General features: G+C 32.9%; 1 protein-coding gene and 1 pseudogene across 5 annotated transcripts in view; both read right to left on the reverse strand.

Annotated features, from left to right (window-relative positions):
- Positions 1 to 375: 375 nt before the first annotated feature.
- Positions 376 to 26,649, reverse strand: part of KTN1 (kinectin 1) — a 94,050-nt gene continuing 67,776 nt past the window's right edge. For 2 of the 5 annotated variants that reach the window (XM_023527224.1, XM_011385151.2), the window contains 16 exons: positions 25,860 to 25,950; positions 23,976 to 24,044; positions 22,871 to 22,908; positions 21,365 to 21,455; positions 19,268 to 19,354; positions 15,131 to 15,220; positions 13,491 to 13,571; positions 12,621 to 12,710; positions 12,396 to 12,488; positions 11,274 to 11,345; positions 10,946 to 11,029; positions 10,696 to 10,779; positions 8,184 to 8,267; positions 6,544 to 6,636; positions 5,623 to 5,743; positions 376 to 859 (listed from right to left, as the gene is read on the reverse strand). In XM_023527224.1, coding sequence (XP_023382992.1) covers positions 855 to 859; positions 5,623 to 5,743; positions 6,544 to 6,636; positions 8,184 to 8,267; positions 10,696 to 10,779; positions 10,946 to 11,029; positions 11,274 to 11,345; positions 12,396 to 12,488; positions 12,621 to 12,710; positions 13,491 to 13,571; positions 15,131 to 15,220; positions 19,268 to 19,354; positions 21,365 to 21,455; positions 22,871 to 22,908; positions 23,976 to 24,044; positions 25,860 to 25,950 — 1,273 coding nt within the window. In that variant the 3' untranslated portion in view covers positions 376 to 854. The remainder of the gene's footprint in view (positions 860 to 5,622; positions 5,744 to 6,543; positions 6,637 to 8,183; positions 8,268 to 10,695; positions 10,780 to 10,945; positions 11,030 to 11,273; positions 11,346 to 12,395; positions 12,489 to 12,620; positions 12,711 to 13,490; positions 13,572 to 15,130; positions 15,221 to 19,267; positions 19,355 to 21,364; positions 21,456 to 22,870; positions 22,909 to 23,975; positions 24,045 to 25,859; positions 25,951 to 26,649) is intronic. The other 3 variants (XM_011385163.2, XM_011385158.2, XM_011385171.1) reach the window with 3 other exon arrangements.
- LOC111735889 lies at positions 18,259 to 18,372 on the reverse strand (annotated as a pseudogene).

A 26,649-nucleotide genomic window follows, 5' to 3' on the forward strand; every position in this document is an offset into this window, starting at 1 on the left:
AAAAAAAAAAAACTTCAATGACAAAAAAGATAGCACATGTAAACTGTGTAACACAGTACCTGACAAGGAAACTAAGTCAATTCTTATTTCTGAAAATATTAGTAATAAAAATAAAATAGCACTCCTCAACCCGAAGTGGGGGTGATAAGTCTGAAACTCTAAATACTTGCCTCATCCTTTCTGTAAACCACAGCACTCTGGACAGAATTTACAATGCACAGAATCACAAAGACTCAGAACTCCAATTAGAGAAGTTACATAAATAACGATACCCTATCTTATTTGTCTAAAGGTTACAATTACTAATTGTGTTCTAAATTATGTTGATATATAGTGCTAATGAAATCTGTTCAAACTCAACGAAATTAAAACAAGTCTGAATAATAAGCATCCCTTTATTTGCTGACGCCATTACAAAAACTGATTACATTAGCAACAAAAAAGTGTTTTCTTGAGTTGAAGTCAGAGGCAGTTACTCCCCAAAATGTTAAGTAAAACAGTGTACAACATCAGTATTAAAATGTTAAATTTTACATTGTCTTTACCACTTTTGATCTTCTGAACAATTTTATTGAGCAAAATAAGATAAAAGAGTACATGTTTATTTTATCTTCAGGAATGTAAAGGTCTAATTATTCAAACAGTTTTTATTATAAAACTAAACTCTGAAGGTGTCTACAGAGTTGGCTTTTTTTCTCTCTCTTTAAATCAGTAGTCTAACAAGGATTAGAAAAGACAAAACTCTGTTCAGTGTTTCTGACGAAGTAGAAAGGGTGAAAACATAAATAAGGCTTTAATTTGGCAAAATATAATACAATGCCTCCTGTTATCCTTGAATGGTTTCCCCAATTACTTCACTCTGTAAAAGATCAGAAAGGAAGAAAATCATTTCAAAACAAAGAAACAAAAGGCAATCAGAAGATATTTGTCAAACACCAAACGTACATATTTCATTTCATCTAGCATGGCCCTTTCAACAAGGATCAAAGCAATTAATATTAATGATAACCAAAATCAAGAAAAAAAATCTCAGAATTCATAAAGGTTTTTTTTTTAATGGAGATTTTAAAACATGTGAGCCAAAATCTCAGACCAAACTGAGAATAACATAGGGATTTTAAAATCCTATTTAAAACATTTACAAGAACAACATTGAGAATCCATTTTTATTAGTTCTACTCAAGAGAACTGTAAAGCTATTAAGGTGAATGAGTAGCACTGAAAAGAGACTGAAATTTACAACTCTCCATCCATGAATAAATAGCTTAAGTTTCGGAAAGAGATTTTCTGAGGTCATATGAAGCTTTCTAAGTCAGATAAAATGACTAAAGAATTTAAAATCCAAAGGATTTAACAAATGCAACATGTGAATTTTGACTGGATCCTGGTTTGGGAAAAATAAAAGATACTTTGGGTATAATTGGGGAAACTAATACTGGATGATATTACAGAACTACTGTTTCTTTTTTTGATGTGATAATGGTACTATGGATTTGTAAGAGAATGTCTTTGTTCTTAAAGATGCATACAAAAGTGCTTAGGTATAAAATGTCCTACCTGAAAGTTATTTTCAAATAGTTTGACATCAACAAAATATGTACACACATACAGAGAGATGAAGCAGGTTAAGGGCATGTAATATACTATTCTTTCAACTTTTCTTTACGTGTGAAATTTTTCAAAATAAAAAGTTGAGGGGAAAAGAAGCAATTAGAAAGTTAAAAAGCAAAGTTATCACTGGCTATCATGTTCTTTAATTAAAACAAAATTAACAGCTGATCAGAAAGTCTACATAGCCCACTGGTACATTAAACTATGAAGTGCTATGTAAACACATTCCCGAAAATAAAAACCTGATCTATATGACAAGTGTAAAGTGTAGAAAGAAAAGCTAGTTTTTATCTGAAACTTTAATTCTTAATTCTTCAATAGCACTACAAAAGAACTTCTTTCTTCAGAAACAAGAGAACTGCATCATAAAAGAATCTATTTGTCAAAGGGAATAGAGAGAACACATACATACAAAACACATAGACGAAACTTCACCTCAATTTTTTTTGGATAACATCGAGAGCCTCTCCAATTCACTACTGATAAACCAAATACCAAGTCGCAATTGACTGAAAAAACTATAAAAGGCTGGCAACAAAGGATCAGACAGAATGGGTGAAAAAGAAAGCAGTGGCAAAAAAGCGCCTGAATTAGGAAAAAGAAAAGTGCCGATTAAGAGCAAAGACCCTGGGCCCAGACCACCTTGATTTAAATCTCAGCTCACCTAGTTAAGAGCTGTGTGACCTCAGCAAGTTACAGAACCTCTTACAGTCTGTTGCAAAATGGGAATTAAAATATTAATAATAATACCACCTACCTACTGTACTGGGTTGTTGTGACGATTAAATAAATGATAATGGCTACATGTTAGAAGCGTGCTGATGCTTAGAAGCATCATCATGAAGTGTCAGCTATTAAAACTGTCATCCTCTCTCCAAAGGATTCCACAAACTGGTTATCGTCTCAATGTCTGTGTCCCCAAAATTCATATGCTGAGATTCTAACCCCCAGTGTAATGGTACTTGGAAGTGGGGCCTTTCGAAGACTCCACTGTCATGAATGGGATTACTGCCCTTACAAAATGGACCCCAGACACCTCCCTTGCTCCTTCTGCCATGTGAAAACACAGCAAGAAGGTGGCCACCTTTAAACCAGGAAGCAGGTTTCACCAGAATCTTCTGGTGTCTTCATCTTATACTCCCCAGCCTGCAGAACTGTGAGAAATAAATTGTTGTTTAAGCCACCCAGTCTATGGGATTTTTGTGATAGGGGGCCCAAAGAGACTAAGATGCTGGGATGAGAAAGTTTTCTGACATTGTCAGATATACACTTAGAACACTAAGAAGTAGGCAAATTTGAAACATAAGGAAAAGGAGATATCTAGGAACAAAAAAAGTATACTATAAAAACTGGCACTGCCAGTCCAAAGCTACAACAAATTATCTTAATTAAAAATAAAAAGTGGGGAAAATTACAGCCTTTTTTTTGGCGGGGGGTGGGGCGCAGGCAGAGAGGTATAGGAGATGGTTAAGAAAAGGTTAAGGTTTTTCAAACTGAGGATATAAGATAAATACACCTGCCCCTAACAGTTCACAGAAATGCTAAGTACTGTGAGTACTATGTATTAGGATTTAGGAAACTAAATTACTATATATCCCTTCTTTCATTTTTGTCTTTTAAAGATAGTGTTTCCCTTACCGAATATGTATAGCATTACCTTAAACAATTCCTATGTTTTTACAGTATATACTAAAAAGAAGTTTCTTGACATCAGATTTTAACCTATTACCTATATTCTGATGATTAAAAAAATTATATTTACAACTTAATTATCTAGTCATAGTTTTAGAAGAGTTCACATGAGGAAGACTATACTGAGCAAAAATGATAGCTAAAGTTAAAAACCTGAAGGTAACAAACATTTAATGAAGAGCTATGGGAACCAAGGGATCTATCTGTAAGGAGGGGTTAGCATTGTCAATGCTGAGTAAAAACTATGGAAGGAGAGTTCTTAAGAGACCAGCAGACTTCTACCTTCATACAATCCATTCTATCCTGATGCTCAACCACCCTTTCACTTGCCAAATTTGGACTTCTGTTCATCAGCTAACAAAGAATGCGGAGTTATCACTTATGGAAGATACCTGCCAAACGACAGTTCAGTTTTAGCTGTGTTGCCAGAGTATTTTTTTTATTTAACAAATTACTACAATTTTGTAAGTTAGGGGGGAAATCTGAGAAATAAAAGTGTTATTACTAATGAATGTACAAGCGTCAAATTTAATATGCTTAAAGCAAATGTGGAAACAGGCAAGCCAAAGATGGTTCACAAGACTTAGTATCAGCAGCCCATGTGTTTGGGAGAAAAAAAATATTAAAGAACACTTTTGAAATGCTGGAGAGGTACTATTAACGAGGTCTAAAGGCAAAGAGTAATAGGAGATCATATAATTTTTTAAGCTCTCAGAAACGAAGCCTTTCCCTTATAACACAAAGGCTTATGGACTGACCAGCATATGTAGCTTATTTCATAACTATTTTCAATATCCTAGATGCAAAAGAAGGGCACGTATTTGATTTAGCAATTAGTAAATCAATATTTCACTGGAAATGGCAGGTAGAGAAGCCATTCTAGAGTAGATGAAGAAGTTAATAGCAAGTAAGACGTAGATATTGTCTAATGTGGAGAGAAGAGAGTTAGGCTAAAGATATGGAAAGGAGAGTTTCAGTGTGAAGCAGGAAGCACGGTTACTTCCTAATTTGGGGAAGGGGGTAATGTGGCAGAAGTATAACTCTAGACAATTGAAAAGTCAGCTTATTAAGGCTGAAAGAATAAAGTATAATTACTTTTTTGCTGACAAGTTAAAAAAATGAGCTTGGTTTATTTGGAAAGTCTTCTTAGAGGTAACTGATCTGAAAGAACATTTTAAAGGACACCATATGCTAAGGCAGGAAGGCAAAAGGACAATCATTCTGTAAAAGTGAAATGGAATGCCTCTGTGATCAAAATGGTGGTCCATCCTAACTTTTCCATGACACATAACCTATTCTGAGGCCTCTGCATAGCCTTAAGAGTCTTAAGTTTGGGTTCTGAAAGAACAAGTCACTCTACTGATCTCCAGGATACCATGGTTATTTTAAAACAGCTTCAGTGTGTATTGAATATCCTAATTATCCAAGACAGTGTGATTTAAGTCATTCTTAAAACAAGTAAAACCCAAGAATCAACCAACCAATTAATCTGTATTCAGCAGCTGAAATACAAATCATTTTAAAAATATTTTTATATTCTATAAATTTATTTTTAATCATAACTGACACTATTATATTAGTTTCGGGTGTACAACACAGTGTTTCAACATTTATATACTTTACAAAGTAATCTACTAACCATCTGTCACCATAGTTATTACAATATTACTGACTCTATTCTCTATGCTGTGCACTACATCCCTAAAAGTCATTTTTAAATGCCAACAAATCTAAGCTTTCCCAAGTAATATGGGCAATAAAATTTCATGACATGGGCTGGTTAATGATGAGTATATTTATCTTCCATTAAGACTGTCACTTTAGAAGTTAAAAAATGCATTTGATTACTTATAAGCAGACCAATAAAACCCAGCTTCCAATTTAAAGAAACTGTGATGACTTGATTTTCAGTTCAGCATCTTAACTCAGTAAAAACATCAGTCACTTTATTTAACAAAGTCACTTTAAAAATCACACAGATACTTTATTAGAACTAAGATCAGCATAAACTAAAGAAGCAGTTGCAGACATTATGCCAATAAAGAAAACCTAAGCAACTGTTTTATATAAAGGTCAATGAAGGCAGAGAAAAAGGGTTTTTTCCCCCTCCAAGCTCCAAGACCAAAATATGTACAAGATGGAAATAAAACTCCAAGAAAGCTAAAGCTGTCGTCTGGTGATTCTGAAAGAGATAAAGAAGGAGTATTTCCACTAGAGCAATGACAACTTCTGTATTTATGGTAAACACACACTACCAGACATTTGCATGTACACATTATGTCAATTACCCACAGACAGTAACACTTGAGTTATTCTTACCTAAGACCTGGTAGTGTTCTTTCTCCTTTGTGAGTTGTTGGTTTACTGCCTGAAGCAACTGCTGTAACTGTGTTACAGTCTGATTTAGACTTACAGACATTGTCTCCTTCTCAGAAGATTCCTAAAAAGAAGATGGAAGTAATGAAAAACTCAAAACACAATGAAAGGCCATTTGCAACCAAAACCTGAAAATATTTTATTGTCGTTTTAAATACAAACATGAAAAATCTGAAAAATGACATAAAAATCAATAATAAAAACCATAGAGAAATGGTGTTTGCTACCTGTAAGTGCAAATTAATTTGCACCAAAGTTGTGTCATAAATGTTGTCACTGGGCCACAAAGGGAAAAACTGTAATCTATGAATATCAGATATAAATCCATTTCTTTAAGAAAAAAATATGCGGGGCACCAAAGGAGAGCACATTCATAACAGTAAAAATAACAGTAAACATATACTGAGCTCTTTCTAAGTGCTAAGCACTGTTCTAACTGTTTTATATAGTAACTCATTCGTTTCAACAATTTTACAAGATGGGTACATTGCCATTTACAAATGGGGCAACTAAAGCATAAAGAGGAATCTGCCCAGTCACACAGCTACTAAGTATCAGGGCCAGGATTCTAAGGAAGGCAGTCTAACAGTCTATATACTCTTGAGTAGTATGCCACAACACTTCCCAACACAAATCTTAAAATTACTGTTATTATCTCACTAAGCTAAAGTGAAAATAAACATTAATAAAAACACTACATTTCAGAGACAGGCTATCTCAAGAAAAAGATGAATGCAACACAACTGATAGAAAAAAATTTACAAAGGCATTTTTTTAAGTCAGAGATGGATCTTGCATGTTTTATTCTTTACAAAGTTTATAAGACAATTAGCCCAAAGATTTGAGGTTAAAGAAAATGCATACCATTTCTGACGACACATCACTATTTTCAATAACAGTAGTATCTCCAGCAGCTTTTACTATTTTTGACTGGATAAGATCCAGTGACTGTTGAGCCTGTAAGGAAAGACACATGGTAGCCTCCAAATATTACAACTGACAAATATATAAAAGAAAAAAAGTGAGTGATTTTCTTACATATTTTGTACAAGATTAAAGCTTCTCTAAAAATACAATGTAAAGTTAACCTATTCAGTTTTTGCTCCAAAATGAACACAGCTTCCTCTCCCACCAGATGGTAAAAACATATGGCTCACTGTTTTGGGAAGTTCAAACAATACACAGTTGATATTTAGGTTCACATTAGTCTAGATGAGGGGTCAGCCAAGTCTGGCCACAGCCTGTTTTTGAACAGCTCACAAGAATGGTTTTTACATTCCTGTAAAGGGTTATGTTAAACAAACAAAGAAGAGTATGTGAGAGAAACCATATGTGGGCCATAAATCCTAAATAGTTTGTGGTTTTGCTGACCCCTGGTTTAGATCTCTCTTCTGTGCATATGGGCAAAGAGTAAATTGGCAGAAAGTTTTATATAAGTGGTCTTTTAACATACACGCTGTTTTATACTTCCTTGTTTTACAAAGTATTTTGTTAACCTTTCTCATGTCAATAAATATTTTTGTGCATTTCCAATCAGATGTTGCACACTATTCCTATTACAGATATGGGGCAGCTCACTGTAACCTATGGTTGCTATTTTAGCTATCATAAATAACATGGCATATCTATTATCTTTGAGCACCTGTTTAATATTCTTAAAGTACCTTCTGAGAAACTAATTGTGAAGCTAAAATTGCACACTATATATTTTGATCAGAGGTCAAAAATTAACATCACTTATCAAAGTAAATTATATTGCTCAACCTTGATCATATATCTACTTTTGGGCTCTAAAATGAACTTCTTAAGTTCCTCTTTTATCTACTGGTACAATAACACCAAAATTAACTGGAAGCAATTCTAGATTCCTAGACTTCTGGATAACAATTATAAACTATAATCATATAGAACCAACAAAATATTTCTTTCAATTTCTGAAAAAGTAACATGTTTGTCTAATGACTATCTCTCTCATAAACACAATCATAGCTCTAAAAAGTAGCAATAAGAATATGTGAATGACACTACTGAATATATTTCAGAATTATAAATAACTTATCAACCTAATGCAAAAAATAGAAACTGTAATCCTAAAAATCACCTATTAAGAAAAATGATTTCTACAGAGAACTAAATGAAAGGAACACATTTCTGAAACATCAGAGGTCTATACATCTTTTAGGTCCATTAAAGATAAATGACTACATATGCAAATCCCAATAAAAATATATATGGATGCCACCAAATTTTTAAAAAATAACTTCAATTAAAAGTTTAATCTATACTTTATAAAACAGTTAATTATACAAATGTGATAAAATGATAACGCAAATTAAGAATGGAAAAACCCAGAAGTTCAGTTCCAAAAACTAACAGCTTAAATTTATAAACAATTAATATAATGATGAAAAAGAATAAATCCAGAATTAGCAATATGTCTGCTTAAGATTCAAGGAATAATATAGCATGATGATATGGCACCTTCTGCACAAGCAGTACCTTACCTTATGCAAGTCACCAGCTACCTTCTGTCTTTCACTTTGCTCAGTTCGAAGTTTTGTGAGTGTTTCATTTAATTGTGTTTTTAACTGTAAAAATAAAAGACCACCACAATTAACTTAATTTGCAACCTTCTTTGATTATGCTGAAACCTCTAGGACTGAAGAATGAATGAGAAAGAATAGGATCTCTAACAGTTATTATGCACAGTGGATTAGCCAATATACTGCATGAGATGTATAGAAAAGCTAATAAGCAGTGGAGGTTCCCATCTGTAAAGCTGAACATCAGAAAAGCTATAGAATCAAACCAGAGTTTAGAGTAGAAAGCTGGGAATATAAAAACAAAACCATCAAATTCCTGTAAAGCACCTTTTACTATTCATAAAGTAGTTTGTTCATATTTAAATTCTTCCAAATTAAAAGGCAAGTAGACAGAAATTTTACTAGTTTTTAAAGGCAGTCCTGATCTATACAATTCAGTTAAGAAGAGTCAATTATACAATATTTTAAAAGACAGTGAACAGAAGGTTACAAATCCGGTAAAATGAAAATGTCAAAAATTTAAATTTTGATCTTCATTTAAGATGTCACTGAAGAGATCAGTGCAAGGTCACACTGGCCTAATTATACCAACAAGAAATGTCTTAAGATGACACTTCTCAATAACCAACTTGTCAAAACAGTAATACAGCTCTATAAAACTCTAGTGCTAATATATAATGCCTCTTCTCTTGATAACTGTTCCACGTAAATACAAATAAGGGATATGGACTACACTGACAAAAAATAATTTTCTTATTAAATTCATCAAGTTAATTGATTCAGCCTCCCACCCACTGGCATGACACTCCAAAGAGTTCTGGAGGCCTCAAAGAGGGTAATATAAGATACTGAGATTTCAAACTGGAGGGAGAATTACTGGAGGACATTCCACCTGGAAATTTTATTTTTGGAACTTTAAATACTCAAACGCTTCAGTTTTTGCTCCTATACTTAACTCTAATATAATAGATCGGAGAGGTTATTCCTTTGGCCTAAAAACAATGTATGTACAAGTGAACAAAACTATTTTATCTTAAACTATGGCAACAGTTTTCTTGAGCAAACGAAGAAACAGAAAAACTCAAAGATTACAAACTCAAGGCACGTACACGTGCATACACACACACACATGCACAGAAACAAACAAACAAATAAAAAACATTCAAAAATGGCCTCTTGACAGAAAGGACAAAAAATACAAAGAGAGCATCAGGCTAAAGGCTCAAGCAGAATCTTATGGGTTTGATGCCACTGTTGGAGTTAGCCACCAAGCACCAAAGTTAAAAGTAATATCTCCCAAGTATAGTTAGAAATTTTAAAAAACACATTATGGAGTAAGTTTTATAGCTGTGGCATAGCACAGTCCTTATCTGTGCAATGTATAACAAACACAGGTAGAACACAAGTCTTACACTGTAGTGAGAATGATTCAATTAAAGAAAAGTGAAGATAAATAAAACAAAAATTTTATTTCAAAAATAAAGAGGGGAATGTGGGTGGGCTCTATATGCACATTTCATAGAGCCCTACTTCGAAAGTTGATTCCCATAAATCACTGCCATAATACAGAAGACCAACCACAAATAAACAAATTAAGACGTTTTCTTTGGTACAAATAGCAAAAATTCCAAACTGGGCAAGGTTAACTTGGAGTAAGGAGAAAACTTACTATGATCTTCCCAGAGCTTAACCAGGTACTTCTTAAAAATCTAATCATGTGCTATAACAATTTTTAAGTCACAGAAAGACATAATGATTGTTTTTTGAAACATACTACAAGATAGTCATATTTATCTTAACGACTAAGTCTGTCACAATCAGTGCAAATTTCCAAAAACTTTAAGAATGAGAATACAGAGTACTCTATTTTTTATAAGACATTTAGCTAACTTTAGTTATCTTTAAGTCTACAGTTTTATGATTACTATACTCTAAGGGATATGTTGATGATAAAGAATTTCACAAGCTTTTTGTTACCTATAATCTATAGAAAGATCAGGTAAAAAATAAGAGGTTAGATTGGATTACTGCCCTTGAATGAAGAGTGTGCATCTTCAACCTTTAATAATCTCCTTTCGGGTTAAAAAATAAGAGATCTAGTTAACTACGGTAACTCTGAAAAGAGAATTTTCACAGTTCAGCCAATCTTTACCTATTTGTCTCATTTCTTTATTCACTGAAAATAATGCTGTTCAAGAAATTAGGTTTTATATAACATGGAAAATTCTTTTTGAAAAAGAGTTGCAAGCCACCATACCACTGTTAGGAGATAAGGAAAGAAGAATCATCTTAGAAGTCAAGAAAAGAAAGATCATCTTAGGACTCATCAGAATATGAAGAGTAACTTAAATTTACAAAAACGCCAAGCTAAAGATGTTGTTAGCAAGGAGAAAAAGTTTGGATAGTTTCTCCACATGTCAACACGAGTGTTTTCAGAGCCTACTTGATAACCAGTGGAGAACGAACTTCTTACCAAATTTAGCTCTTCATTCTGTCTTACTGCTTCAGAATATGAATCATCAAGTTTTTTCTGCAATTCAGTCAACAGATCTTTCAGCTGCAATGAAGTTTAGAGTTTAAGATTGATCTCCTTATGATAGCCCATGTTATGTATGCTACTTGGAAGCTCTGCCACAAACAACTTACACTGAAATACTGTATCATTCTGTTATAAATTTAATCTAAATTGAAAAGCAAGGTTGAAAAAATTCTACTGTAAGTACCTCTCTGACTTCTGTGACATAGGTAGATCGTTCAATTTCTGCCTTCTCTAGTTCCATTTCCAAATGCTCTCGTTCTCGTCTCAACTAGCAATGCAACAAAGAAGAAAAAGTTAACACATTTAAGATTTCCTTGCATGATGCTTCCTCACAAGAGAGTTTATGACACACAGAACTACAAAACTATTTTCTTCTCAAACACTACCCAAGATATTCTTAAATGCATACCTGCATCAGTAGATTAAAGAAATCTTAAAACACAGATCTTAAGATAACCCTTAATGCTAAAAATGAGTCCATAGTTTATAAGTCAAACAATGAAATAACATACATTTTCAATATCTTTATTTTCTTTTCTTAATCGCTCTAGCTCTTGTTCCGAAGATGTGAATGACAACTGCATCTGAAATGTGAAACAATTATATAACCAAGTAAACCATCCAGGATATAGAGGCTTCTAAGCCTATGATCTAGAACCGTAATCACTTAGACACATCAAAGTTTTTGAAATGCATCTCATTTAAAGCCATACTGAATTTTAAAAGACCTTAAAAATGAGAGCATCACATTTAACTTGATTTAAATTGTGGCCAAAATCCATCCCATTTGCATGATATTCTATTAGGCCCAGCTAAAAGCACTTAATATTTTCAACAATTAACTGATAACTGGCTGTATTTAATCACCAAATCCATTTTCATAGAATACCATCAGCAACCCTAAATTCTGCACGGTTGGTGCCAGAAAACAAGTGAACAACAGATGACACTTTTTACCATGCCCAAGTAAATGGGAGAAAAAATAAGACTGCATAATAACATTCAGGTTCCATGAAGAGTAGAAGGACTCACTAACTTTTTCTTGAATACTCTATCATGGATCACAATACAATATTTTAAAACTCATTCTAAACCACAAAATTCTTTATGTCATGTTATCGCATAGTACTTCCGTAATGTTCACAGCACTTTGCATTTTTTATCATTACCTTTTAGTGACACTCTCAACCAGTGAGTCTCAATCTTGAGTGGGAATCAGAATCACTTGGGGGGACCTCTTTAAAACAGTGGTCCCCAACCTTTTTTCACTAGGAACCAGTGCTCTTATGAGAATCTAATGCCTGATGATCTGAGGTGGAGCTGAGGTATTGATGCTAGTGCTAGGGATAGGCTGTAAATACAGATGAAGCTTCGCTCACTCACCCGCCACTCACACCCTGCTGCACGGTCCGGTTCCTAAGAGGCCTTGGACCTAAACTGGTCTGAGACCCAGGGGGTTGGGGACCCCTGCTTTAAAACACAGGTTGCTAGCCCCACTGAGTTTCAGATTCAGTAAGTTTTACATGAGGCCCAAAAACACGCATTTCTAACAAGTGCCCAGGTAATGCTGATGCTGCTTGCTCCAGTGCCCACTCTTTGAGAACCACTGTGCTAAGTTCTTCTTTTTTAAATACCTGTTTAATAGTCTTTTGTGATTCATCGACCTTAACTTTCCATTTATTTTCTTCTTGTTCCACACTTCTCTGTAGCTTCTGTAAAATTCCTTCCTATGGACAAAAGTACAGCTGTATTTAAAAAATTGATGTTCTAATGCCAAAAAAAAAACTACTTAAGCCACAAAGGAATAAGCTAATAATTTAAAAACGAAACCAAAATGTAGATTAAAAATCATTTCCTACTGTTTCTGCAAGGACGGACTTATATTTTTCACACTCCAGCTGTAACAATGTGTGCATTTCATCAGCTTCTTTTAATTTGTGCTCTAGAACCTGCAAAGAATGAAATAAAGAAAAATTCTCTAGTTTTACCAGTAAGTTTTGTGCTTCAAATCTGTTTCAGTACTTACTGGTATATCATGACAGTTTCTGCTTTATAATGAAACACTACATTTCAACCTTCTTAAGGGGCAATGAAGTTCAATGGCCTTTTGGTCATTGGGTGCTTGCTAATAACACTCTCTGAGTCTGCTCACTACAAAATATGTTACACAATTTTATAATAAATAGGCTTGTTACTCTTTAGCAGGATGGTAAAATCAAAGCAGATCCACATGTGAAGTAAGGTCACAATGCCTATGCTACACACATGGGAAGGGGGTTTTAACATGCCACTTGATATACAAAGAAAAGTTAATCTCCCAAATTTCAGTAGTTAATGATAAAAACACAGCTAGGTTCTGAACACTCCTACTAATGTATTTGGGGATATTTTAGCAAACCAGTCAGATTCCCCCTACCTCAACTGACCTTTACTTTTTAAACTCAAGCAAAAAAGAGAGTAAGAAATAGTTATATATTGTTTTAGAAATGACTGATATACAGGGTTAAAGAAATGGCAAACGTTAACTCTGTATACATATCAAATGCAACAAAGACTTATAGCATTTCAACCAAAATATACACAAAATGAAATCACCTTCTTATATTTTCTCAATCATTAGTCTACTCAAATATATCCTTTATCTTTCCCTGGTTCAAAAAGACAAAGTCTGATTCACATCTTTTTTCCATATCTGGTTAAAATATAGATACTTCACTTCTTAAACTAACCTTAACCTCCTCTGAACCTGAAGTTTCAGTCACACATTCTTTTGCCTTCTTTTCAAATCCACGTAACCATTCGCTGTAACTCTGTAAAAAAGTAAAAATAACCAATTTCCAAAAATATCTAAATGAAATAGGTGAAAAAAATTTAAATAACCAAATTATATGGTTATAAAAAGGACATAAATAGAAAAACGCTACCCCTATGGAAATTTCAAGGAAGAATATAAGTTATATACACTGTACATACCCCAGCCATGTAAATAAAACACTAAAAATATACTACCATCAAAATTAAATCTTATTTACCCAGACCAAGGATATTTGTAAATGAATTCTGAATTGATAGTTAGAAGATCTGGGCTAAAATCCAGCCTCTCCTACTTACCAGAGCCAGAACTAATATATTTGATCTTTAAAACACAGAAAACCTAGAATGAATAATTTTCCAAAACTTTTTTTCAGGTAAACCATTTCCTGAACTAAGTATTCTGAGTTCATAAACTAAAAGTTTCAGAGGATATCAAACTCTATGAAGGTACTCCAGTAATTCTGAAAATACTTCAAAATAAATATGTATCATGAAGAGCTTTTAAAGTCACAATGGGAAATGATAAGAACACGCAAACATTTACTGTTTAAACCAAGAAAAACTGAATTTGTCCTGACAGGTTAGCTGATGCAAACAGAAATCATTATTGTAAATTATTCTACATTTTTAATGTTTCTTATCTGAATTTTAAACTCTGATAGGGTGTTTATTAACTTGTTATATACTTTAAATCAACTTTACTCTTATTCTTCTTTCAAGTCCTTGGTTTAGTTTCATACAAGAAAAAAGAACACAAAAATTTTATTAACTGTTCTAATTTAAAGCTTTATTTATATGGCTGAAGCAGGATTTTCTATACTCTATCAAATAAAAATAAAAAACAAAAAAACTGGTGCTGAAATCACCTCATAGTACAAAATCATCTCATAGTATAATATACCCCATTGCAAAAATTAGTCAAAAAAGACTTTTACGAAAAATTGCACTCTCACATTATAAATCTGAACCAAGATTAAATGAATACTATTAAAATCCTACTTAGCTTTAAATACTGGGATTCAATATAAATTAGTCAGCTGAAAACCTAATTTAGTTTTTTAAAGTCTGCTGTAAACCTCCCTCCAGGTCATATAATTTAGATCACTCCTATGCTGACTTGCTTAGCAAAAAAGCAATAGGAAACAGAATTTAATTCATGTATAAAAGCCCTTTGTTATCTACTGACTTAATATCTTATATTATCTTTTCATAATATTATTATCACTTTATTATCTCAAGGTAAATAGCTTACTATCATTCTTATCTTTAAAACCTAAACAGCTAGACCCTACCTATGTAGCACACAGGAAGTTTATTATGTTTCTTAAATACAGACTACATGTAGAAATATTCAACTTTCAACAAGTGGATGAACAAAAGCCAAATATCACCACCCATGTCTTATGGTGATTTACACTCTAGGTTAAAAATAGAAAGGAATAAGAACTGGTGCACTACTGAAACCAAGTACAGAGTGCAAATGCTGCTTATTCACAACTTCCCTGAATAATGATAAATATATGTCATGTTTTAAAAAATAATAAATAAATCTTACCAAATTAGAAGGGACAGACACCTTTGGAAATAATTTTTTGAGAACTTCCTTAGCTTCCAACTCAACAGTTTCCACATGTTGTTGTCTTTCCTAAAGCAGAAGATGAACCAAATCAAACTTACAAGATTACAGAATTAAAAAAAAAAAAAAAAAAAAGTCTATGGTCTTTTAAGCTCTAAGGGAGGAAAAAGTCATAGTATTTTAAAAATTCATCTTGATACTGACAAATGTTAAAACTTCCCATTTTAAAATGTCAAAATGCTTCCAAAGAAAAAATCTGCAAAATCTCTAAAGCATCCTAAATAACAAATAATGTTTTACATTAATCAAGCCAAAACAATATGTGACAGTATGGACATTTCTTTGCCATCCATTAGAAATCAAGTGATTTGCCCCTCCAGAGACAATTCAAAAACGAACAAATGAAACGAAACACTCAAAAAAACAAAATACGCTTCCTGCAGTTAAAACTTTAAACTACATGCACAAAAAAACAAGAAACAATTTCTATAGCTGAAACAAACTACATACAAAAAGCAACATAATTGAGGCTTATTGGTTGGCAAATTTCTCTACAAAAAATGCATCACTGATAGACTATAATGGCAAGGGATTAAAATGGTAACTTTCATATTTCCAGCTTTAAGGTTAGGTAAAACTACTTATGCTAAAAAAAAGCAAAAACAAAAAAAGACAAAATTTGATGGGTGGTACATATGGGAAAAAGAGAAAGAGGAAAACTGATGGCATATTACTTCACCAATGCTAAGCATCAAGAAGATTAATTCTGGCACTTGTGTATGGACTCTGTCGGCTGTAAATTTAAAGTTAAGTATTACATATACATGTCTAAATTTAGTGATTTTAAATCCAAGTCTAATGGATATCAATTATTAACTCAAAACCATGGTTTGTCAAAATTAGGGTAATGACTTCATCACATGCAAAATAAAAATCTAATATTCAAACTATCTCTACAGGATAAAAAACTGACACCTATAAAAATGCACATCTAAACCAAGCCAAGAAAATCATCTCAAAACACTTGTGAAGTTCAACAGGTGATGAGAAGGCAAGCAAGGTAGCAAGACCTCAGCCCTATCTTTCCCCCACCATTTAAATGTGCTCTTTGAAATCTATTACAGATTTAAGATGCACACACTTCAATTTAAGAAAACCTAATAACATGAAAAGCTAAAGTTACTCAATAAAAAGCTAGAGATTAAGCACATTCTATACACACAAACAGCTGTGACTTTATTCAGGATTAGTGGATTTTAAAAATAGATGTTTTAATGAAGTATTTTCAATAATTCAGTAAAGTCTATTTTCCAGGAATACACTCACCTAACTGCATAAAATAAGGTATACTCATCAAGGGAAAATGTTTAACTGCCAATTCAGACAATTAAGAGCTCATTTTTATCACCTTACCACAGAAATGGTAGAGCAATCTATAAAGAAAATCTGTTAGGAAAAGAGACATTGTGGAACAGAAGTTTTTTTTAACTTCCCAAGGAAAAAAGAATCTAAAGGAAAGAAATGTCCTAACTTTTAACCAAAAGGGACTTCTAAAGAGAAGTTACTTTTAGTCTGTACTTACAGTTTTAGCTAAAAAGTTTTCATTTGACATAGTAACTTGGTTGTGGATAGCAATTTCTATCCCACTTAACACCTGGAAAAGCTCCAATATTGAAAATTGCATTATTATAATTTCCTTACTTTCTCTAAATGTAATATATATAAAGTATCTTTCATGTGCACATGGTCATTTATAGTAGCTTTTCAAGAATATTTACTCCTTACAACACAACTTGTGGTCCTGCAGCAATCGTTATCACTTTACACCTATGCTGAGGCCTACCTAGATTCCATTAAAATAAAGACTAAATTCTATTCTCTATAGATTATTAGATATGCAAGAAGCCACCATGCACTTGGTGATGAGTTCTGAAATATGGATAAATTCTTATACTCATAACCAAGCACATGATGAAACATGGATAAATTCTAGCTCTTTTAGAATCATAATATGCAAGAATGCCTATCACAGGTGGCATACAACTTCTTGCAGGAATGGCATACATATTAAGAGATTAGTACTTCCTAGATAACCAGTCTCTTTAACAAAATAAAAGCTAAAAGGTAGCTTTTAACAGTGAAAAACAAAGTTTAAAAAAAACCAGGAACTATGCCAGAAATCCACTGCTGACAGAACTGACTGCAACCAATCACAATGAAACAATAATGTCCTATCTGGCCTAGATTTCTCTGGTCCCAATATCTGCCAGCTGTCTCAAGTTTAGGTTTTAGTGAAAATTAGGGCCAGATGAATAAATATATAAGTAAATTTCCATTACCCTAAAGGAAATGTAACTACAAACATATACTTAATTTAAAAATTTAAAAACTCTACTAAAAAAAAGTACTTGAAATGTCACTAAGACTTGCATTTAAAATTAAACAGGTTACCTTGGCAAACAAAGTACTTATAGAATGATGAAATGAATCACATAAATAATAAACTTTATTAACCCATCTGTAAAACTCAATGCTCCTGTTCCACATTTATTCTTGGTAGGAATTTTCAAAATGCTTGACTAAACTGGCACATTCGTTTCTCTCAATCTTTAAAAACAACTTATTTATAATTACTAGAAATCTTCAAACCCATGGAACGTGAACTCAGAATATCCTTTACCACATTGAAGGCCGGGAAATATGTTTCTAGAATTCTTTACATACTCTGGTCAAGAGAATTATCCCTTATTTTAACATTCCATAGTAAATATGCATCATTATTGTCCAGCCACTTCAAAACCTAAAGTTTATTTTAATTCCACTTCTACGGAACCAGTCTCAAGAACATACTCAGAAGTGATCCCTTCCCTGTACTTCTTAACCCATTTCTCATTTGCCCCGAGAATAATCGCCAGTAGTGCTGGCAGCTGTAGCATTTACCTCAAGATAACTTGCAGATTACAGTCCTAACCAAACCCTCGAAGTTGCCACGAAATATCTCACTTTTTAAAATTATTTTTGCATCACTCTAGTGTATTAGTAGTCTTTGTAAACAAATGACAATTCTATTTATAGTATTGGTTTATTTTTATTATTATTATTACTTATGCCTACAGCACCTGGTCTTCCTAGGTGGTCTCCCATCCAAGTACTAACCAGGCCTGACCCTGTTTAGCTTCCGAGATCAGATCGGGCTTGTTCAGGGTGGCCTGGCGGCAGACCATGGACCGTGGCTCCACTGGGGCGTGAACCCAGGAACTTCTGTGTGTAAGGCAGACATGCTAACCACTACACTATGAAACCACGTCCTTATAGTATTGTTTTTAGTAATGGTATTTCTATTCACAAAACACAGTAATTCGCGATAGCTGAAAGTGTCAAATCTTAGAAAATGTAGCATTCCTGCACGATGTTAACACTGTTTTGGGAACAGTTGTTAGCCGAAGATTCATTTGATGAATCTGATTTATGTATACATTTCTGTTACATTAGGATTAGAGACATTTCTGTTTAGAAATAACTCCAAGAACATTTTCTATATTTTATTTTCACGTTGAAAACCAGTCAGATTTGCTTTAGCCTCAAAGATCGTGTTTATGTAAAAGTAAATTAACGCTGGCAGCAGGCTGCACTTTTTTTTTCTAAAGAGGAAATGGGTTAAGATTTTTATCATTTTGCACCTTGTCTGAGTCATCCTGGTGTGTCCCAAATAACCTAGGAGAGTTCACTGTGCAGGTACATCCTAGATAGTCAAATGCATTCGTTAATTCAGATTTTTTTTGGCCCAAGGTTTTCATTAAAGTTTTCTTAAGGAATCCAAGTGGCACAAACTGTCTGACAAGAGCTAACATGGGGAAGCATAGGTCTCCAGAGACTCTTCAGCTTAAAGCAATAATCACCAAAGCTCAAAATATCAGGCAATCACAACAAACCAGCATGCTCAAAATTAAAGCTTTAAGTAGATGAAAAAAGCAGAGATGACAGAGATGATAAATGAGGATGATGAGGAGATTTTATATTTAAATTGCAGTATAATTAAATGCTTTAGTCTGATTTTAAGACAAGCTGCAGATTTTCTCAGTTCAGTGAATTGTTTCTAGGAGTTAGCATTACAACCTTGGAAGTCTTGTTCACTCTCTCCTGCAGCATTTTTTCAGTTGATGCCAATGCTTCCATTGCTTCCCAGTTTTTCTCCCGAAGGTCCTAATCATTTTTAGAAAGAATGATTTCAGTTTATCCATTACTGAAAGATTTTTGCTTTTTACTTCATCAATATTTTGCACTGCATTTAAATGCTGGTTACTGCAAAATTATTTCAATGGGAAAATATGTATATTAGAAAAAAATAAAAAGCAATGTTTAGAAGTCTGAATGAGAAAATAAAGATGCCCACTTCCCATGTTTTAGTATACACACCAAATATGCCAGCAGCTTTAAAGTAATTACTGCGCACATGTGACAAAGAAGAAAGCATTCAAAAGTAAACACACAAACCAAGATTACAAATAAATACACAAGTACTGCAAAAAGCTTTACAGGTGATTTTTAAACAAGGCCCAGTATCACTGTGGGACTTTCCACTGCAGCGTTTAATATTTTTTCTCTAAATATGTTTTATTAAATCGATACATTTCAAGTCTACCTAGAAATGACATAGTGACTCACTGTGCTTCTGTATCTTTCTTGGCACGGTCAAATATGCCATAAAGCAACCTGACATGAATTGTATGAGCTACCTGATCAAGGCAAACAAGGAGGCTGGAAGGCTATAGAACACATTCTCTTGGAAGAGAAACAGAGGTTAATGGAAACTGAGCTCTAAAAGATCTATTATAACAGTGTTTCATAAACAAATACAAAAAAGGACATTCTGTTATATTTCAGTCTTTCTTCAGATTTAGAAATCTAAACAGATTAAAAACAAAAAAGAAATAAAAAGCAAGTAAATCACCATTTATTGAATGCTTACTTATGTACCTAATACTATACTTGGTGCTTCACATAAATTCTCATTAATCCTCACGACAACCCTAGGAGGTACTTATTCCCATTTTATAGATGGAGAAACCACAGCTCAGGTAGGTTGAGAAATCTGGTCAAGTGTACACAATAAATGAAGTGGCAGAACTAAAATGGACTGACACCGTCAGCTACTGGCCAGTGTCTTGGCTCTTTTCACACATATCAATACCTCTAGCACTGCTGCTATATTAAACTGGCATTTACTATGCCTTCCTTATCTCAGAATCCCGATAATAAAACAGTTAAGATGTTAGCGGCCTACTGGAAAATTTACCTCAGGTTTTGTGGCCAAGCTGTCAGTAACGTTACACAAACATACAAGGGCAATTCACATACCTAATTTTGACAAACTCAGGGGTGGAAAACATCACAACTTGTTAACAAATTAATGCAAACTTTGAAAAATTTTACTTTCATTAGAAAATACTATCAATTTACAATCAATATCCCCTTAGGTTTCAATAATATTTTTAATCTTGCTCTAGTCTTAGCAATCATACTTTTGTGTGCAAAAATTCCTTCATCACAAAAATGATTCAATTCTATTCACAGGTGTCACCTTCTGGTCAGAGAGAATTTAAGAAATTCACCTTAATCCACTATTTATCTATTCAGTTAGAGTATTAGGATTTTATATTTCTTAGGGCACTATCCCTTCCCATTCCAGTATAAATGTATTCAGGTTCTGAGACCTCTAACATGCTTAATTACAAAAATTTGAACCACCTCTCAGTTAAAAAAGGGAAGTTCCAGAAGGCTTTGATAGATGTTTAATTATTGAAAATACTTGGTTTGGATATTGGCATTACTTTTAGTTTACAAAAAGGCTAGCCCAATCAAAACAATAGGAAATACCTTTAATTTTAAAATGTTGAGCTGAAAGAATAATTTTCCAAAATAAAAGTTCAGCAGAAAGGCAATTATATTTTAATTTTTTTAATCTGAAACTATAATTATAGCTTCCATATTTAAAATAATATTCAGAAGTATACAAATTGGTCTTTTCATTAAAAAAACTGTTCTCCAATAGAATTACTCCAATAACCCCCCTAAAACACTATACACAAAATACTTTCTTACAAAGAGTAAGAAAAAAATCTAAAGTAAAAGCAAATTTTTAAAAATTCTGAACGATGATATTTCAGTGAAGTAATAAAAAGAAAAGTTTTATTCTGATAAAGATTTGCTTACATTATTTTTCTTCCTCTGGTGTTCAACCGCATCCTTCAAAGAATCTAACTCATTCTGGAGACAAGTTATTTCCTTCTCTCTTTCTGAAATTCTAAACCAGAACATGAATATATACAGCAATACTTTAGGTAAACAGTGAATATAATATTTGTTACTACAAAATAAAAACAAGTAGATAATGCTTTGAAAAATGCAAACTCTTTAAGCTTAGCTACTGTTACTATAGAAAGCCTATCCGTGAATTCCTATTTTCAGAAACAATTTTTTAAATAAATTTTTACAAGCAGACATGCTGACATTTGTGCTAGAGAAATCATCCTCTAATAAATAGTTCATGAATACATAAACTGCTGTGGTTGTAGTTAACTTCTATTTTTATTTGGGGCTGTGAAGTAGCCAATTCCAGAAGAATGAAAATTGATGTAGAAATACTCTCTTAAATATATATATTTATATATATACATATACACATATATTTATCAGTTGTGTCTTTCAAGTGGCTAACCCACAACAAAAGTATGCTATTAATGGGAGGTAGATATTTTCTTCTCATTTTCATAACAGTCTTGAGGTTCATGTTTTTCTGTTTCCGTTTAATGAGTTAATTATTTCCCAGAAACAAAGCAAGCAATGGAAAAGATTCACAATTCAATTGTTATAGTTGAGAGCAGCTTGGATAAATTACAAATAGCTGTTCCCTAAGGCAGACTACAAATAGGGGCTGGCAAACTAGGGCTCTGGGCCTGACCCACAGTCTTTTTGTATGGCCCTCGAGCTAAGAGCTGATTTTACAGTTTTAAAGAATTGTTTAAAAAAAAGAAAAAAGAAAAAGAAATGGAGACCTACATTTGCCTACCCTTCCTTGCTCTATATAGTTAAACTCGACTCAAAACAGTAAATAATTCTAAACTAGTAAACCACCAACTCTGTAAATAAGCCATGATGGAATAACATTTAGATTACTTACATCACCTGATATATTTAATGTGGTTAACATTTAACAAACTGAAACATACAGCTTATCGGAAATGACCTTAACTGTAGCCTCTTAAAGAAAAATACAGGCCAACAATTTAAAAAAAAAAAAAAAAAGTTTCAGTAAAAGTCTCCCTAAAAGAGAGCAACCATAAAGATTATTATAAGATTCTATTTTTAATTCAGACACTAAACCAAAATTTGGATCATTTAATTACATGATTGTGTCAGAAAACTGAGATAATTTAAGGTAAATAAGCCTTCAAAGTAGAGTTTAATTTGATTAGATGTTTTCTGAATGCCTGAAATATCAAAATCTCTCAACAAAATGTTCAAAGAAATTCAAATGCCATAAAAAGGTATGTTAGCTCAGCCAAAGGCACAGCTAACCACTACTGAACTGTCGTTCAAGAAATCAAAATAGAACTGTAAAAATTACATGACCATTTGTTATATTAAATTGTTTGAGAACTGTTTAGCATATAAAAGCAGTTAGCATTTCCCAAATTGTGAATAAAAATTATTACTTACACTTTCAATAGTTCTTCATGAGGGGAAAAAGAAGATGCCTATTAAAAGAACTAAACGTTATTTCAAAACAAAGCATTTCTAGACTTCAAAAATTTAACTCTTCTCAGATATAAATTAAGGCAACACCAAAGATAAAAAATACCATATATTCTATATGTCTGTCACCAAATGAAAAATACACAAATTTATAAAATGTACTGAGTGCTAAATAAAGTCTTCATTGTCATTACATATTTAAACTCTTCATTTATCAAGGATTTATCAATTTCCTACTACATGAAAAAGCACTGAATTAATACCCTAAAATTTTCATAATGTATATTTCATATTTGACTACGTTAAGCTTCCAAAAGTCAAAAAATATCGCAAATGAATTCAAAATAAAAATTAGGAAAAGTTAACTTGTATGTAACATTTTTATTTTATTTTTACCAAACAGAATTATACCTCGAAAAAGTATTTTAAAGAGTGGCAAGCTATGACCTATAGTATTGCATATTTCTCAGTTTCTTTCCAATTACTGATGTTTTGTGTGGAGTAAGGGGTGGTAGGGCATATGCTAAAACAGACTTCTACAGGATTTTAAGTGACTTGCTAAGAAAAGCATTTTAGAACAGGGTTTCCCAACCCCTAAGCTGCAGACAAGTCAGGTCTATGGCCAGTTAGGAACAAGGCCACACAGCAGGAGGTGAGTGGTGAAGCTTAATCAGTATTTGCAGCCAGCCGCTCCCCAGCGCTAGCATCACTGCCTCAGCTCCACCTCACATCATCAGGCATTAGATTCTCATAGGAGCACCAGTCTCTGGTGCCCAAAAAAGTTAGAGACCACTCGTATAGAGGATCTGAAAACATACACACACAGATACATAACAGAGCTGGAATACAGATAGTAATATTATTTGTGTATACTTTATAAATTTTTTATTTTATTTTGGATATGACATAGCAAACTGCTTTGTTCTTCAGGTAAGCTGAAAAACAAATAAAACAACACATACTCTGTTCTCAATGAAGAGGCAAAAACAGTAAGAATACTTACAGATAGTCATGGATTATGTAATTTTTCATCACATAAATAAAATGCAAGCCATCTAGTAGTACCTACCTGTTGGTAGTTCTGTTGCTTAAGCTGCTCGATTTGGGATTTAAACAATCTGTTTTCATCTTGTACCTCCTATTTAAACAAAAATTAAATATCAATGCCTGGACAGAGATTTTTATTTTCCACATAAAGTTTTGAAATATATGATACACGCCAGGAAATTCTAAAATAGTAATAATTTTAAAAGGGTGTAATAAGCCGTATATTAAAACATATTATAAAATTACAATAATTATTTACTACTAGCTTGGAAGTGGGTATGTCTCAATGGAAAAAAAAGGATACAGAAACACATCAACTACCTATAAGAATTTAGTACAGGGTGACATTTCAAACCATTAAGACAAGTTCTAGTGATATTTTGGGTTAGCTACTACTTTGTTGTGGGAGGCTGTCCCAAGTACTGTGCTATGTTTAGTGGTATCCATGGTCTCTATCCACTAGATACAGCAGCACCCCTCCTCCACCAGCTGTGACAACTAAAAATGTCTCCAGATACTGCTAAATGTCCCCTGGGGAACAGAACTACTGCAGTAATCATGGATTATTTAATAATGTGACTAGACTTATTCTTAAAGTTTAAAAGTTATTCTCATAACAATTACGTAAAAATAAAACTAAACAAAAAATTATAAACGTATTAGAAGAAAACGTGAAAATATTTTTATGACCAAAGTGAAAGATACCTTTCATGCATGCCAAGCCTTAAAACTCAAAAAATTACTTATATTTGAATATGTAAAACTTTTAAACTTCCAAAAGAGGGAAAAAATACAAATGACATCAAAAGAAAAATTTTAAAAAACAAACTACCTCCCATGTGACAAAAGGCTAATTTTCTTTATTATGTTAAAAAGGAACTTTAAATTAGTAAGAAAAAGCAAACCCAGAGGAAAAGATGTGGAAAAATTAAAAGCCGATTCATATACAAATGAAGAAGGCTTAACTTCTCTCAATCAAATGCAAATTAAAATAATCTAACCATCTATCAAGCATAAAACTAAATGCTTTCATCTTTGTCAGTGTTGGAGAAGATAAAAGGAAATGGCCCTCACTTGGTGAGAATGTAAATTAGTAAGCACATTTTTGGATGGTGAGTTAGCATTATCTAATAAAATTTAAAATGAAACTACTTGAGAGAGAGAGAGAATGTGACAGAAAACCCTTGGAGAATGAAATATGAGCAAGAGGAGTCAGAGACAATGCAGGCATCTAAAATCTGCTATGACTTCAAATGAATGTTCTGTGAGTACTTTCGATAGTAATTACATGAAGGTTTGGAGTTACTGATTTTGTTTTAACTCTTTCAAAAAGGAAAAAATGAACTCTGCATAAACCTTTGACCCAAAATGTCACTTCTAAAAATTTACAGTACAGATATACTAGCAAAAGTACTGAAAATATATATGCTAGGATGTTCACTGTAGAAGTGCTGTAACAAGAAACACAACTCTAAATAATCTAGGGATCCATAAACTAGAACTGGTTATATAAATGATACAACCATGTAACAGAATACCACAAAGCGATTAAAAGTTAAAAGTGAAAATGTGCTTACGTGAAAAGACCTCAAAAGCATTATTAACTGGGTGGGTGGGTTGGGTGGGTGGGTTGTGGGGGAGGGGAATGGGGCGCAAAATACAAAAGTACGTATGTTTAAATATATTTAAAAAGCAATTAAGTATACAAACACACATTTTATGCATGGACACTTTCTCAAAAGCTATACATACAAATGATAGTAACAACTCTGAGGAATGAGAACCAGTATCTGGGTAGAAGGAAGAGTCATTCTGTATTGTTTTCTTTTGTAGTAGTTAAAATTGTTTTAAAAACATGCAAAGACAATAATTCAAACAATAATTAATTTTAAGTAAACATATTCACCTGTAACTGCTTTGTTTTGCTAGAAAGATCACTCTCCCTCTCCTTCAGCATAGTTTCTACTCTCTTCATTTCATTTTCCTTTTCTTTCAACCTAGAATTTTTACAAAGACCTTATATTTATACACAAAAAAGGACAACCAGACTCCAATACCATCTTAAAGAAAAAAAAAAATAGCAGGAACAATGTCAATCACCTTCTTTTCCTCACATTATACCAACTTATAAATTTATTTTAAAAGACAATTATTTCCAGAATTATCCAACTCAAAGTCAAGTACATCCTAAAACTGCTAGTTATTTTCCTACTTAACATTTCTTAGGCCAACTATGGCTTTACCTACAAGGAAACTCTAAAATACGAGTCATAATTAGCATACCCTAGAACTTTACTCTTAACCCTTTGTAGTAAAGTGACGCTACATATAATTTAATTTGGTTCTCCCTAACCCAACATAGATATGTCTTGCTATGTATAGCCTAAGTGAATCCCAATTGCCCTCGTTATCCTAAACAGAGGCCTATCTAGCATAACACTTAAAAACTCTTAAAATGATCTGTTTAACTATCTCCTCATCAGGGCAGGAGCCCATTTTAGCCATTTCGGTAATCTCAGTGACAGAGGGCACATAATAGGCTCTCAAATATTTGCTAGGCTGAATGTTATTTTTATCCTATCTTAATCTAGAAATAATTTCAAGATGTTTATAGATCTACTTGAAAAATGACAGAATAGCACACATGAAGAGTGGGATTAAATATTTTTTTAAAACAGCAAAATTTAAATACATAT

The sequence above is a fragment of the Pteropus vampyrus genome, unplaced genomic scaffold (assembly GCF_000151845.1).
Source record: "Pteropus vampyrus isolate Shadow unplaced genomic scaffold, Pvam_2.0 Scaffold15, whole genome shotgun sequence".
NCBI classification, from domain to species: Eukaryota; Metazoa; Chordata; class Mammalia; order Chiroptera; family Pteropodidae; genus Pteropus; species Pteropus vampyrus.